Here is a 15653-nt window from a genome sequence, read left to right as displayed (position 1 = left end):
CACCGAGCTTTTGCCCACACCTGACACAGAACCGGTCATAGGGAGGCTTACTCGCCCGCCACGTCGTGCACAGCTCTGTTCGACTAGCTTCTCCAGTATGCCGACTAGAGGAGGCTGCCGTTTCTCCGGATCGCTTGACCACGTATCTAGGCAGATGTCCGCGCGATGGGGATTTGTTGGCTGGCTCGACCGCGCAAGTCTGTCGTTGCTTAGGGGCCTTTTGTTGTGACCGGAGTCTTTTGGCACCAGACGCGAGAGAAACCGGATCGCATACAAGTATCGGCCCGGGTCGACGAGCTCGTTGGAAACGTCGAGGCTAAAGCGGCTTGTATTTTTTTTTGGAATTTTTTCTTTCAACGCTCGTCAACCAGAGTTTGTGCTTGAAGAATATCGCGCCAAGGCTTTGCCGTCTAGAGATTGGATGGTCACTCGCCGATGGACTCAATGCCGGAAGCGACCATTTCTTATCGATAAGCGGACACACCAAGCCCGGGAGCCGGGGTGCTGGGCAGTGGGCACTTGCTGACGTAACATGACCGTCGGACTGACGTTCAGGCACCACACTCAAGGTCAGTCAGCATAAAGATTCACCACCGGGCAATGACATGTTCGATTGAATGCAATTAAGTATTCAAGTGTAGGAGATATACAGAATGATTTCCCGTTCAGCATCCCCATGCACTTCGAAAATTTGTACAGGGACATTATACCTATATACCTCACCGGAACGCCAGCCACACATGCTTCTTCGTCTAATCATGGCGAGGGTCGCCGACGAGCAACACTCGATTTTCCTCACAAAGTCGAACCCATCAGCATCCATATGATGCCAGTGCTTCTTCATCGTCGTCCAAGTCTACGTTTGTCTGTCTGTTGTTCGCACCGCCATTTGGTCGACTTGTTATGCCTTTCCTAGATGATATAAATTCGGCGATGGTTTGCGGTTTTCTGGCTCCAAAGTCGTCCACTGAGGACAGCTTGCTATAAAAGTCAATGACTCTTGGATGTGCCATTACTTTTGATCGCTCAAAGCCCAAGACGCGAAGGCCATGTTGGCTAGTGGCTCGACTCAGCGCTACATATGCCTGACCTTTTTCAAACACCCTCCCAAGATTGACCGTGACGCGTTCCAGTGTTTGGCCTTGGGCCTTGTGAATGGACAGTGCCCAGGCTAGGATCAGAGGTAACTGGTTCCTTTTTGCCTGAATCTCGCCGTTTGGTAGCTCGACTGTCCACTCCTCTGGCTGGCAGAGAAGGACACGCGGGACACCTCCTGTTGAGATGAATTGTACTACCGGATATAGCTGGCTGCTCGCGGCTGAATCTGAGTCACGGCTGAATGCTTGTAGTTTTCGCTTAGCCTTGGCCATTGAGTCTTCCATCATGTCATCGTACGAGTGGCTGCCGCTCATTTCAAACGTCTTCTCGTCAGAAAACGCAATCACTTTGCCCAGGGACCCGTTGACTAGCGTCTCGTCCAGATTTTTAATGAGCATTACCTGAGCGCCAATTTTCAACTCAATCGCCTTTGGAGCCATCATGTTCATGAGCAGCTTGTCCCGAACAGCTGGGTCACCAGAGTCCATGGCCTCGTACCGGTGAATTTCGCCTGGCAGATCACGGAGTCTCTTTTCGTTGGACCCTTCAACCTGCGCACGGGTCGGATATAACTCGGCAAGGTCCACGCCATCTTCAAAGTTGAGAGGCCGAGAGAGTGCCTTGAACGCCTGCACAGTCTGATCACTGATTCTGCCAACTCGCATTTCGTTGAGCATTTGTGCAAACTTCGGATCGCGCTGACGGAAAACCTGCGTTAGCCCAATAGTATGGTCTATTGATGTGCTCCATGTTGCGGCATCGAAGGCGAACTTGGATTCGCGCTTCTTATCTGCATCCGGAACTGGAGGAAGCTGGAAAAAATCTCCAGTGATGACGAGCTGTATTCCTCCCCAGGGACGGCCGTTGTTACGGATTGTGCGCCCGACTTGAGAGAGTTTATCAAACAAATCCCCATCAACCATGGATATCTCATCTATGATGAGGCACTTTGTCCGAAGCCACCGATTCTTGGCCTTGGGATTTTTCCGAATCTTTCTGACAAGAACAGAAGGTTCTTCTTTGCCCAAGCCAATGCCTAACAAGGTTTAGTATTTCGGTCGTTGCACGTGTCACGTTGCTACATGTCTTACCAGCAAAGCTGTGAAGGGTTATGCCCCCAATGTTGCAGGCGGCAAGACCGGTCGAGGCGGTGACAGCAACTCGTTCCGGGTCTCGCGCGTACTTCTTTTTCAATTCGTTGATGATGGCTCGCATAAGGACAGACTTTCCAGCACCAGCCGGGCCAGTAAAGAAAACGCTTTGGTTTTGGTTCACCACCATGTCAACCACATGTGCTTGTTCACCAGTGAGAGAAATGGCAACAGATTTGGATGCCTTTTCTTCGACCTCGTGGGTAGTCTCCGGGTCAGCATCCTGCTCGGGAGCGGGGTTACGAGAATTCCTTTGAGATTTTAGCAGTTTCTTTTGCTCTTTGATGGCGCTAGCACTAGAGTCCCAAGGAGCTTTCGTCTTGTGCGCCGGCGTTTTCCAAGGCTCTAGAGGACCACCATCGTGTTCTCCAGCAGCTTCATCCCTGTGAAAACTAGCAGGCAGAACCCTTTTCTTCACTTTCTTTTGTGTTGGCGGAGCTATCATTTCGACGTCGTTGAATGACTCTCGCTTTAAGGATGTTTGAGATGTACTAGAAGTCGCCGATGCTATCCGGGGAGGATTTGGCGGGAAGAAATGTGATACTGGAGAAGAAGACCACGGGATTTCTGTCTCGTGTTGAGCTGGCGTGACTGGAGGAGGCAAACTTCGTACCGCCGGTGGTTCCAGGTGTCGTGGGAGAGCCGTGGGGGCCTCGAAGTCGAGGTCAAGGGCATCGTCGTCGCTGAAGTCTTCTTCAGCAAAATAAACAGGCTCGTGCAGCTTCTTCGCGGTAGAATTTTCGGGGCCCGTAAGGTCGATATGGCTTGGTTCTGTCCCGAAAGAGTCTGAACGAGCCGAGTATAAAGAGGCTATCGATCCATTGGAGGTGGCTGCTCGACCGGAACCAATTTGTTGTGCCAGGTTGACTGATCGATTGTCTAGTGCGGTCCTCGCCGACACGGATGCAGATGCAGCTGCGGAGCTAATCGAGTTTGGCTTTTTGAACTGATCTCGAATGTCGCCAACGCAGGAACTAGGACTGCTTGACGGGAAGAGCTGCTTAGCCAAGGCTGGACGCGGCCGCGACATTGGGGCAGCGTCCTGGAATTTCTGCGAAGCTCTGTTCAACATTGGCCTAGCCACCGCGTGATACGCTTTGGAGGAAATGCGAGCATGGGCTAGTCGGCTTGCTTCGCGTAGCAGTCTGCGAGAGGTCGGCGAGGCACCTGTGGGTAGACTGGTGATGCCAGCCGTCATAAACAGAGAGGGAGGAAGACGCGGCCCGTCGGCAGGATGTCGACCTCGCCAGGGGAAACGCAAAGGCTTACGACGGCCACCTGATGAAGGCCACGGATGGAGTTGAGAAGAGATGTGCGCGCAAACTCAGGGCATGCCGTAGATGAGCCGTGAGCGTGCGATGCACAATGGCAGGTGCGGTTAGAGACACCACCAGTTGACGCGGTCGTTTGGCGTGGCACGCGTAATGTGGGCTGCCCCTTCTTTACCTTTACAGCAACGCGCGACTGCTTTCGGAAAGCGGTAGGCCGCGGCCCACTCTTAGTCAAATGTGTGATTGAGTTATCCGATATGCCTATACCAATACATGCCTCTGGGACATCTCGGGCAGCGTGTGCATTATCCCTTGCACCAGACAGACAGTCAAGACCACCGACCTTTTGGCAATGGAGCTCTTACAGTTTCCATACGTTGATCGAGCCTGGTAAGGAAGTTAGAAGTATGCACAAGCTGTCGCCGCTTGCTTCACGGTGCTGCTCTCGAAGGAGTAGTGACAGTATCCTTCCTGCTGTCCTTTGGCAACAAAATTACCCCAAAAAGAATCGCCCGTGGGACTAATACAAGTCTCATCTGTTAAAAGCGAGGCCATGGTCGTACAAGAGCAATTTCAATGAGTTATTCTGGACTGACAAGTGGGACATGGCATCATCAGCTGCCAAAATTCTGTTTCCACCTTTGCCCAATCCTCCATGCTGATCTGGCCGAAAAGTCCTCGGCTGTGAACACGACAGGTCCATCAATCGGAGCCCGATGTTTGCTCCAGCGACGTTGGACTCGCTCAGGCAGCAAATGCTTTATCAAAAAGACGACATGTCAAACCTCACAACAGATGTCCCACTCGCGAGACGCTTCCATATTCTGCTCGAGCGGCGGAGAGGTCTGCCCTCGTTGGAGACGATAGAGGTACGCGGATCCCACGGTTGTTGAAGGCAGCTTTGTGCGTCCATGTCCGGGGAAGCTGCGTGTTCCGGAGCAAACCAGAGATTGCCCGAAGTCGGGCGCCAACGGACACTGATGAGTCTGCGCGATGAAGTAACCATCGGGCACCTCGTTCGGGGATGCTGCAAATAAGACGTCCTATGAGCGTAGGGACATGGCAAGACAGGACTGGCGATCCGGCCGACGCAAACACTGGATGAGAGAGGATATGCCGCATGACACGTCAATGACGCAGTCGTCACTGGAACACGTAGCCGAACCAATTTCAATTTAATACTGCTGGCAGGAAAAAAAAAGTAATCAAGTAAAAGAATGGTGGTATCGCGAGACCTTAAATGCCGTCTGACAAGGCTCCTCCAAACAGAGAGCCAGCCAGAGTTTCTCAGTGGCGAATATGCCTTGATTTGCCCAATAACAAACGCCAATGCGCCATCAGGGTTCAGATGAGAGAGTAGGGCACCCGAAGAGCAGGAAGACGAACGAGATTCTCGACCGGGTTCCGACCGCAGTGTCTGAGACTCGGTCCCGGGGGGGGGGGGGGGGGGTGAAGAAAGGGAATCTTCAGTCTTCAAGTTTCTGTGTGATGATGCATCAAGAAACACGTCGAGGGAGACACAGGGCAGAAGCGCCACGGGAGCCATATGCATGTTCCAGAACGGCACGATGCGCAGAGCGAGGCAGAAAGACGAGGCAGAGACCAGGTGACAGGGCTACTTCGATGTGCTGCTCGGCGTTCCCGACTGTCGGTACACGCACACATTCGGGTCGGCAGTCATATTCCTGGGCCCGTAGCCCAGAGGCTGTACGAGATGATCGATGTCCAGCGAGGGCGGGAGCTGGAGAAAGCCCCTGAAGACGCGGAGGATCGTGGCTGAGAGTGAGAGGGGATTGCGAGAGACGAGCTGAAAGGACCACATCGAGAAGGGGGAGGAGGCTGACAGTCCAAATTATGGAGGAGAGAATATACCCGAAAATAATAATAGTAGTGGTAGTAATAAAATCACGATCACGCGAAAAGTGGTGACATATCGCATGTAGGCGGCGAGGCGACACGTTTAGGTTCCGGCTGGCCTCTCTTGGAGCAACTTGACCAGGATACTCAAGAGTCGCTCGGGGATTCACGCTGTGCCTTGCAGCTCCATGGACTATCACATTGACGCCCCGCCTTGTTTCGTTCTGGTCTCGACGACGACAACCACCTCACGTCGTCCCATTGCGCAGACGCTCACCTCTTGGGCCGTGTTGGGGCTATGAGAGAAACAGAAGTGAAGTCTTCGGGACTTGGTGTCGTCTGTACTTTTGTATCACGTACTTGATGCGCCACAGACAGTCTCAACCGGGCAGTTTCGCAAAATCCCTGTGATAGCCCGGTGCTACGCATGCGCGCTGCATGGATCATCCGGGGTACTGAGTTTCCCAGGTATAATCATGTCAGACGTGCGTCGTGGTAGTGCAGAAGAACGGAGTACACAACGTACCCAACTGGCTGTCCGCAGTAAGTATTTGCAACGATGAGGCTGCACGGTCGAGGGTTACACGAGGTTCCCCGGAAGGCCCAAGACATTATTATGTTATTCTGCCATGAAGCCGCTTGTTTATATATCCGCTTCCTTGTGTCGTTGAACAGGGTAGGATGTGTGTAGGAGAATAATGATATATATATATTAAAAAAGAATTCGCGTCTGGGATTGTCACCAGGTCGGGCAGGCCAGGCCATGTCGCCAACGCCCGGTCCTCTGCGCTGGCCGCCTCATTTTCAGATTTGCAACGAAACGGCGACAACGAGGCGTTTCATGCAGCCATCAATGGACGGCGACGACACCGATGACGACGACCGGTTGATAAGCCTTACAAGGCACGAAACTGACCTGAGAGTCGAGTCCCAGAAATGACGTCAGGCCAACTCCAGCCGCAGTCAAGTAGATAATCGACCACCTCAGCAAATCATGGCTTGTTGGGGCAAAATAACGTTGACAGTTTGCCCAGTAATCAGGGGGGCCGAGCTGAGCACTTTTGGAGGAACCTGTTGCGCCTTGTCACGGTCCGCGGATATCAACGAGGCTTTCAATGTTGGCCGTTGTCGCAACCACGTAAACGATGCGACAGCCAGCTGATTGTGGGAATATTGCGCCACGACCAACGCGAGAGTGTTTCTGAATGATGATGACCGAAAGCACTCGATCCCGGGGGATAGGATCGTGCAACAATGGCCGCGCAACGTCGATAATGTCGCAACACACGGTTCCCTCGATTGGCGTTGAGAGCACAAAGGGAGGGATGCCGTGCTACCACCACACCACATTATATACAACTTTTTTTTTTTGCTTAGACGGCTCTTTTGAGTTCCTCATTGTCGTCGTGATTTGTCCCGACAGTGATGGCTGTTTCTCAACGTGGCCTCGCGGTCCAACACCGCGACAGCGTTCCCGGAACCGACGGGGATCACACAATGGCTCGCAATTGGGAGATTTCTGCGATCGACCAGGCCGACGGGCCGTTGCAGTCCTGTAGAAAAGGCGTTCATGGTCGGCTGACCCCGGCGGGAAAATGCCCTCCTGTCGCGGCCAATGGGTAGCCGTGGCCGCACACACCGTCTGGCTGTAAACGGTGATGCTCTCAGATCCCAGACTCCAGTATTGGTGTGTTGGACCAAACAGATCAATGGATCATGGCCTGGGCCATCTGCACGGCAGCCTCACCGTGGTCGACTCGAGTGCTGTCAACCAGAGCAGCTGTGGTGGCTGCAATTTGCTATTCGCACGTCGCGGCGCTGCCTCGAGACGGAGGAGCGTCGTGATGCATTCATTGTTTCGGTGACGCTGACGGTACAATGTCCGTCAAGCTGAATCCAGGAGTGGCAAGGCGTAAACAGACTGAAGTGAGCGTGCGTGTGTGCTGAGTGAGACATTTTTATTGATTTTTTGAAGGGGGGAAAAGTGAGGGAAAACAAGGAAAGAAAAAAACGGCCTTCTTTCCTTCCCCCTCTTTGTGCTGTGCTGCTCCTGCTTCTCCCGCTGCTGCGTCGTGTAAGCCAGAATCGCCCAAATAGGAAATTCGAAAATGGCACGGTCAACATCGACATCCGCCCTGCTTTTCCTCTCCATGGATCGAGGCTATGCGATGGAATTTCCAAGCCGCTTGAATTCCGCACCGAGCCAAGCATAGCGTTGTGTTGCACTCGGCGACGCCTTGTATCTTTGACACGACCACTCCCTGACAGCTCTCCCATCACACCACCACTTCATCCTGCTCCCGTCCGCTGCCGTCCTGTTTGAGCACATGCGGCCGCCTCACTTGGTCCGCCGGACGGGCCTTTTCAATGTCACACATCGTGGGCACTTGATGCATAGAGAGAGTGTGTGAAGGGCCCAAAAGAAAAGTGGAAAAGAAAAACAGGAGGCTCTGCGTTTTCCCTTAATGGGAGGCGTTCCCGACTCCCCTCTGCTCTTCTTATACTTGATGCCGCCATCGGCCACAAACAAGAACGAAAGAGACCCCAGCCACCCCAGAACCAAGGACCACCACGCCAAAAGACATCTAGATCCCCATCCAGACAAGACTGTGACATAATAATCCAGACTGCAGGACAAACATGGCGGGCCTACCTCCGGGTGTGTTCCCACCAAGCCACATGGGAGGCGGAAGTCGTCCTGTGAACGGGCCAAACGCCATCCCGCCTGTGGCTACCGTGTCTCCCTCAGCAGCAGCCGGTCTCCATGGTTTCAACGGAGGAGGACAGCCGACGCATGAAGGAGTCCCTCGTGCCGGAGTTCGTCCCAGCATGGCCGAAGGCGTAAGAGGACCGGTCTCCATGCCGCAACGTCCAATGTATCAACAAGAGCAGCTTGGTCAACAACAACAAGAACAGCAACAATATCCTCCTCTTGTGCAACAGCAAGTCGGTATGAACCCCGGTCCCATGCAAAACCCTCAAGTGCAGCCGCCTATGAGTCACGGTCAAGCCTATCAAAGCCCGCCGCCTTCGCACCTTCAACAATGGCCACAGCAACAATTACAACAACAACAAAGCATAAACCAACCGGCCCCAAAGGACCGTAGACGTGAGCACCGCAACGAGCTCATTGACCTACGCTACGAAAACATGTCTGAGGAGAAGGCCCGTGAAGAGCTCTCCACATACATTGTCTGGCACATGGAAAAGGCTCGCAACGTTTGTGGCACGGACAGACTGGGCGATCCGATTCTGCCCACCTGGGAATGCGCCACGCATACGGAAGAAACGGGCATCTCCCAGAAAGAAGCCGCCCGCAGAGTGCATGAGCTCGATATAAAGGACGATGGGGTTATAGAAAAGAAGAGAGCACTGCCGAAGGCCGTGCGGCAACAGATTGACTGCGCGCAAGCCAGATTGGAAGCAGACGAAAATGATGATAGATATGAATACGAGCTGGCCCAGTTGGAGAGCGAAACTAGAAAGATTGATGAAAGCAATCCATTGTATCACATCCACATCTCAAAGTCGGACAAAGAAAGAAAAGAGAGGGACCGGGACAGAGACAGAAAAGACAGGTACAAGGACAAGCATCGTCGGTGCAGGGAGTATAGGGGCGACAAGGAGTACAAGGGAGACAAGAAACGCGACAAGAAACGCGAGAGAGTCAGCGTGACGGCATACTTTCGGAGAGTGCCCAGGAGTAATGAAGACGCCATTGAGATGCTGCAAGAGAAGCAGAGGTTGAAGAAGCAGTCGCTTCTTTCGAGTGGCCGACCGCAGCAACGCCGCTTCATGTCCGTGGAAAACAACATGGCGGATGGTCACGCTACGCTTCAGGGGCAGCAGAGAACGAACATGCCTCAGGTCCACCAACAGCAACAGATGAATGCGAATCCGAGAATGGCGCAATCGTTTCGGCCGGCACAGCAGCAGCAGCAGCAGCAGCAGCAGCAACATACCCAACCTCATCAACCTCGTCAACCTCATCAACCTCGTCAACCTCATCAACCTCATCAGCCTCATCAGCCTCATCAGCCTCATCAGCCTCATCATCAACCTCAGCAACATCCTCCGATTCTTCAACAGCAACAAGCGCACCCCCAAACCCAGCATTTTCCTTCCCAGGGCCAGCAGATTCCCAGGCCTCAACCGCAGATACCCCAGCAGGTACCACCACGGGCCATGCCACCCCAAGTGTCGCCACCGCACCATCAACAACAACAGCAACAGCAACAGCAACAGCAACAGCAACAGCAACCACGACGACCATCACCACCTGCGCCTCAAATACCCAGAGTTCCCAACATGACACCACACCCAAACCTCCAAAGTCGCCCCGACACCCCTCACGCCCAACGCTCCTCCACGTCCAACCGCCAAGTCAGACCAGCCGGCCAGCAACGCAACCCCAAGGTCTACGTGAAATCCCGGCCCTCCAGCCCACGCAGCTCCACAGACTCTGCCACATCCTTCGAGAGCGACTCCTCCTCCGACCAAGGGGACTCGATGACGCCCCAGTCCTCCGTGTCCTCCAGCGCCCGGAACAATCGCAACAGCAACAGGCGCTACCCGTCCAAGCAGCGCCACGGCCGCCGAGACCGCCCCGAGCAGTTTGGTGTCGGGGTCCCCTCGACCAGGCGGCATTCCAAACGAGACACTGACCAGGCGATGCCGCCCTCGCCGCCCTCCACCTCGCCGTCCCCTGGACAGCCGGCGTTCGAGTATCGCACCGGCTTCCAAAGGGGGTACCACATCGGGAAAGAAGACGGCATCCAGCAGCACCGCCCTGTGGTCGTGCAAGACCACCTCGGGCGCATGATGCCCGCCCACAGGGCCAGGCAAGCCATCCACCAAGACCAACTTGACGACGTGAGCCGCAACATGGAGCAAGTCCGCGTCACAGACCACATTCGTGGCGAACAGGTATACAGGAGGGACAGGGACCCCTACTACCCGCGCGCAGACGATAGCTTTGAAAGAGGGTGGCGATCCGGCGGCAGGAGCCCCAGGCGAGACATCGTGGACAACGAGTACGACGAGTCCGCGGATCGCTGGGCGAGGAGCCACGCCGGCAGAAGGCCCAGACGGGACGTGGTAGACGACGCATACGACGACGACGTCGGGGGAGACCGGTGGGCGCCCAGGGATTACATGAGCAGCAGGAGGGACGGCAGAGACGATCGGTATAATCCCATGATGCCGGCCAGCGGCGGCTATCCAACTCTCCGACGGCAGTACTGGACCTGAACCTGAACCTGAACCCTCGTAGAATCAAGCGTGTCCAAGTTGTACTCGTGCCTTTATTGATTTATTCGTTTTGTCCTTTATTCTTCCTCCTCCTCCTTGTGGAGTTTTCGCGGCTGGCGGGAAAGGTCTGACTGGAGATTACATGAGATTGCGAGAGACAAATAGCCGATGGGCAGAAAGGCAGGAGATTGCAGGGCGAGGACGTACTTTGTACCAGACGCAAACACAGCTCCTTACTTTGCTTGAACGAATGATTATTTTGCCGTTGATCACTGTCCTGCTCGGCCCCTGCGACGCACACGTAAAAGCTCTGCTCGACCGACCGTCGTTTCAAGGCGACAGACTCGGGCAGGCGAGGCTCGCAGCAGAGCAACTCGTACATGGCTCGACCCGAGACAAGAGAGGTGCATGTTGTTCGCCGCGAGAGCATGAAACAGGGGCATCACGTCGGCACGGCACACGCCTAAACCCGGTGTATTCACGTGCCAACACACGACGATGCGGGCGCTGAAGCACGTCTCTATCTCGCCGGCTCCAGCCTGACATGGTCAACTCGTACATACACGACACCGCGACACACACGCCTCGTACACTTGTCGATCGATGCCGAGCAGCCGGCCCGACCGACGGCGCGTCACGCCAGGTAGGTGTACGAATTATCCTCTCGCTCGAGATAATCCTTTTCCATGAGGCTGCGGCAGTTAGCACACCGTCGCGCGACCCAGCCGGCGGGACAACATACCTCTCGATTTCCTTCTTGATCGAGGCGGGCTCCACGCTCCCTCGCTTCTTGGTCAGGTTGATGACCTCGGCTACGAGTTCGGCGTGGCCCATCGACTTGCGGCTCTTCATGATGCGGACGATTGCGGCCTGCGTCTCGAAGCGTCTGTCTTGGGCGATCCTTTCGTGCGTGGCCTTGTTCTCCTCCTTGGTCTCCTTGAGCTGGATCTGGTTGATCTTGACGCGATACTTGGGGTCGGAAAACGCCCGGTTGAAGGTGAAGGTGTCGGCGGGGTTGACCTCCCGTCCCTTGGGGTGCTTGGTGATGACGCGCGCCTTGCCGCACGCCAGAGACTGCAGGGTCCGGTCCAGGTCGCCGCCCTGGAGGCCCGTCGCCGCGGATATCTGTTCGCGGGTGAAGAAGCCGCCCTCGGGCTCCTTGTTGAACAGCATCAGCACGACGGCCTGGAAGGCCGACACGAGAAGTTCCTTGGTGCCCTTGGGGAACGACGCCTTGATGGAACAGTGCGCGAGGGAGTGCTTCCACGTGAGCACCCTCCCCGTGTGCTTGTTCTTGTAGTGCTGGTCGAACCTCTCGATCTGCGTGGCCACTTCGTCGGGCAGGCTGAGCCGCGTGTCGGGGTAAGACGGCCAAGCCGAGGCGGACAAGATTATGACGGACAGGTCTACCGGGCCCTTGCGCTCCCGGTTCTTGTCGCTCCATTGCCTGTACAATTCCATCTCGTCCTTGGCGAGCTCCTGGTCCTTGAACATCTGCTCCAGGTTGTGTGTGAAGTTTGACCCGCACTCGCTGCGCAGCTTCGTCAACATGTTCCGCTCCGCATCCTGACTTGCGCTGCGGCCCATCAGCAGGCGCCGCGCCAGGTCCTTTTTGTAAAAGGCCTCAAAGGCATCCTTGCCCTCGATGAATCGGAAGAGCTCGAGCGCCTGATCAAGCTGCCTGTCCAGTTCGGCGTCCTCGTCCGCCGTGCTTGCCTGGCCTTCCTTCTCGGCCGCCGCTCGATCCTTGGCGTCGGACAGCAACTCCTTGGGCAGAGCCTTCAAGCCGCCTCGCAGCAGCACATCTACATGTTTGGCGGTCATTTCTCCAATCTTGGACGTGCTTGTATCCCAGCAGGACGCCGTCCTGCGGTCGTTCATGAACTTTCCAAAGGCCTCTCGCATGCCCCATAGGAAGTCTTCGTCTCTTTGGAACGCGTCCCGAATCATGAGGTCTAGCGATCGCCTCAGCTCTAGCAGCCGAATGACCATTTCGTCTCCTCTCTCTTTGTCTGATATGATGGCAGCACCAGTCCGTCGGATATATTCAGTCCAGGGCATCTGCATCTTCTTTTGAATGTCAGACAACCTCAGTAAATTGTACAGCCCCTTCATCGACGCGACGTCTCTATCGGACAACAGGTTTGACAAGCTGTCGCCGTGCAGCAGCTTTTCAGAGTACTGATCAATGAGAATCTTGTGCGCCGAGTCCATGAGATCTTTCTCGGTGGTACCGTCAAAGTTGTACGCGATACATCGGTAGTCCTCTCGGTCGAGAAGGTCCTTGCAGGCAGCAATATAGTCCTTGAGGCTGGACGCACTCCACGATTCGCCAAATTCCTCGAAATACGCGACTGACTGCTTCAAAAACACGGGCTCAAACTGTTTCACGTAAACGCCCAGCACGTACATCATGCGGATGGATTCTTTGAGAAGAGACGAGTCGAGTCTTTGGTCGCCTCGGCGGTCATACTCGACCAGCTCGCACACTCCGGCAATGGCCTTTTCGCCGGGCGAGCTGCTGTTGGTCTGCGACGACTGTGGGAATGCCATTCTTCTGAAATGACTGATGGCCATGTCGTTGATGGATGGGAAGGACTCTCGAAGCAGATACGTCCTGTCCAGATAGCTAAAGGTGGATCGGAGGGTCATCGCTTGTGCGTTCCACGCTTTCCATTCGCCCCGTACACTTCGAAGCACGTCGATGTTGGACTGCCCGCCAGCGCGTCTTATCCTTGGCAGGACCACCGACTGCAAATGCTGATCAATGCGCTCCTTGAGCAGGCCGTACACTTTTGCAGCGCCGCCCTTTCTGCAGACGTCCTCGACGCCGCGATACAACCGCTCCAACGGCACGGCCGGCCTCCTATCGGCAAATATGGCTCCCAAAGCTTCCTCGAGATCCCTTTCTGTGCGCGCGTAGTACTCCTCCACCTGTGCTTCACGGCTCACGGGTGCTCGAAGGTTCTTGATAACCAGCCTTTTGACTCCGGTATATGGCTGAAAGGCGGACGGCTTCTCCGTCAGATCGACGACATCGGGCATCTTGCCCCTCGCCCTGACAGTCGCCATGGCGGGGGGATCCGCAAGCCGAGCTCGCTTGGGGTTGACTGCTGATGGAGATGGAGACGTAGAGAGACGCTGCCGACGTCGTGAGGAGGTCGAATCGGGCGTCCCGGATGCGGATAGCATGGATCAGAGAGGCACGATTCCGTCGCAAGTTGGCGGCCAAGGAAAGTCGCAAGTATGGTACCGACTATTTTTCGTATCGGAGGATATAACGGGGATCGGAAGAAGGCGATGACGGTTGGCGCTTCGCGGCACGGGGGAACCAATAGTTGCTCGACAACTTTGTTGTGGGACGAGGAATGAACTGTCCGCACACAAGCACGGGCGACCGTAGGGGTAAAGCTGAGGCTGGGAATATGACGAGGTGGAGAGTTGGACGCGAGCTGAATCATATGTCATTTCGACAAAGTTGAAGGCCGAGCTGGGCCGTCTCTGAATCACTGATCAGTGAGGACGTCTGGAAGGAGCAGCGAGGGTTGAGCTGATTGGGCGAAGGGAGGTGCGGCTGTGGGGTGGGGCAAGGGTGGATGACCGAGCGACTGCTGCCGAGGCGGGGATTGGCCAGCTGCGGGAAATCCATGTTGTCACGGCTCGGACTTGGACGGAGTCGAGGCTCTAATTTATGGCCGCCGAAAATCACAGAGACGCCGCCGCCTCGGGTTGGTGATAAGTAGCAGCGGCGCAGCGGCGCAGCGGCACGCGCAGATGTCGAGATGACACGCGCCAGGCGCTGCCATGACAGGGGCGAATTCGCATCTACTATACCTCGCAGCATATCAGCCACTCCCGTCCTCGAAAAGCACCTACGCCAAGTGCCCAACAAACATGGATCACGAAGCTCACAAGACAACAGTCAGATGATGAATGTCCATTAAAACGCCACTCCCTCAAAAATCACAGCTACCTACTGCGTACTCCCGCGTCATGGATCCTTCCACCCTCCAGTCCCATCACTCTCTCAAGATACAAAGTTGACAGTCAGCTCTCCATTTCCAACGTTGTTGCCAGGGTCTGTAGGGATGCTGCCGCAGACCCTGCACCCATGAGCCATCAGCTGGTCCAAATAAGCGACACTCTGCTGCTTGCTGAACATCCGGTTACCGATGTTCTGATAAAACGCACACAGGCGGCCCGTCACATGTGGCACACAGGCAATCTGCTGCCCGTTGCCCCAGCTTCCATTGGGACCGCCGGCAACCGCGTTGCGAACCTGCTCAAGCGTGCCAGCAGGGCTGTGGCCGATGCCGCCGACGCCGCAGGTTGAGCTGCCACGGCAGTTGATTCCCAGAGCGCGTGCCAGGATGGCAGCCGAGTCCTCGGCCTGGCTCACAGGCTGAGGCTCAGCCTCTCGCTTCCGCTCACGAGGCTTGGCAACCCTGTCGGCCAGGTCCAGGCCACGACGAGCAGCAGCGTTCGTCACCATGTTGGCAGTAAGCTCGCCGTAGTCGACGTTGTTCCCGGGATTGGTCGGTACGCTGCCGCAAGCACCGCAGCCGTGGTCCAGGAGCTGCTGTACATACCTGACCGTGTGGGCAACCGTCCACCTGCGTCCTCCGGTCTTTTGATAAAAGATGCAGAGGGAGGGGTTTCCGATGGTGACAGAGGACTTGACGCAGGTGATGTGCTGGCCGTCAGAGAACTGCTGGTTCTGGTTCATTCCACGGAGTTGGCCTTGGGCTTGACTGAGGATGCCTTTGTTACCCGAGCAGAGAGCGCTGCCCCGGCAGTTGATTCCAAGGGCGGATGACGTTCCTGCAAGAGCCGCCGCGAGGGCTAGAATTGTCTTGGTCGCCACCATCTTGGTTTGTGAGGCGTGAGTCTATGTGGAACGGCTTCCAGATGGGGAGATGTGGATGAAAGATGATGTCCTTGGCCGGTCTGTCTGATGCTCACCAGCTTGCAGAGGGCGAGGGCCCCTTATATACAGTCGACAGTCGGCCCTCATCACTCGCAAACC

At 55.5% G+C, this 15653-nt stretch overlaps 4 protein-coding genes across 4 annotated transcripts; 1 reads left to right on the top strand and 3 right to left on the bottom strand.

Annotated features, from left to right (window-relative positions):
* Nucleotides 1-812: 812 nt before the first annotated feature.
* Nucleotides 813-3279, bottom strand: MAM_01496 (DNA helicase PIF1, ATP-dependent; the record flags this gene model as incomplete). Its single annotated transcript, XM_040820295.1, has 2 exons — nt 813-2134; nt 2190-3279. 2 exons carry the CDS (start codon nt 3277-3279, stop codon nt 813-815), a joined length of 2412 nt encoding a protein of 803 aa, XP_040681783.1.
* A 4738-nt stretch (nt 3280-8017) lies between these two features.
* Nucleotides 8018-10627, top strand: MAM_01495 (uncharacterized protein; the record flags this gene model as incomplete). The annotated part of the gene is made up of 1 exon (XM_040820294.1): nt 8018-10627. One exon carries the CDS (start codon nt 8018-8020, stop codon nt 10625-10627), a length of 2610 nt encoding a protein of 869 aa, XP_040681782.1.
* A 634-nt stretch (nt 10628-11261) lies between these two features.
* On the bottom strand, nt 11262-13699 carry MAM_01494 (ubiquitin ligase subunit CulD; the record flags this gene model as incomplete). Its single annotated transcript, XM_040820293.1, has 2 exons — nt 11262-11319; nt 11370-13699. 2 exons carry the CDS (start codon nt 13697-13699, stop codon nt 11262-11264), a joined length of 2388 nt encoding a protein of 795 aa, XP_040681781.1.
* Nucleotides 13700-14654: 955 nt separating this feature from the next.
* On the bottom strand, nt 14655-15494 carry MAM_01493 (Killer toxin, Kp4/SMK-like, core; the record flags this gene model as incomplete). Its single annotated transcript, XM_040820292.1, has 1 exon — nt 14655-15494. One exon carries the CDS (start codon nt 15492-15494, stop codon nt 14655-14657), a length of 840 nt encoding a protein of 279 aa, XP_040681780.1.
* Between the last annotated feature and the right edge of the window lie 159 nt (nt 15495-15653).

The sequence above is a fragment of the Metarhizium album genome (genome assembly GCF_000804445.1).
Source record: "Metarhizium album ARSEF 1941 chromosome Unknown scaffold_2, whole genome shotgun sequence".
NCBI classification, from domain to species: domain Eukaryota; kingdom Fungi; phylum Ascomycota; class Sordariomycetes; order Hypocreales; family Clavicipitaceae; genus Metarhizium; species Metarhizium album.
The sequence above is the reverse complement of the archived record's forward strand: the minus strand, read 5'-3'. Positions and strand labels throughout refer to the sequence as shown.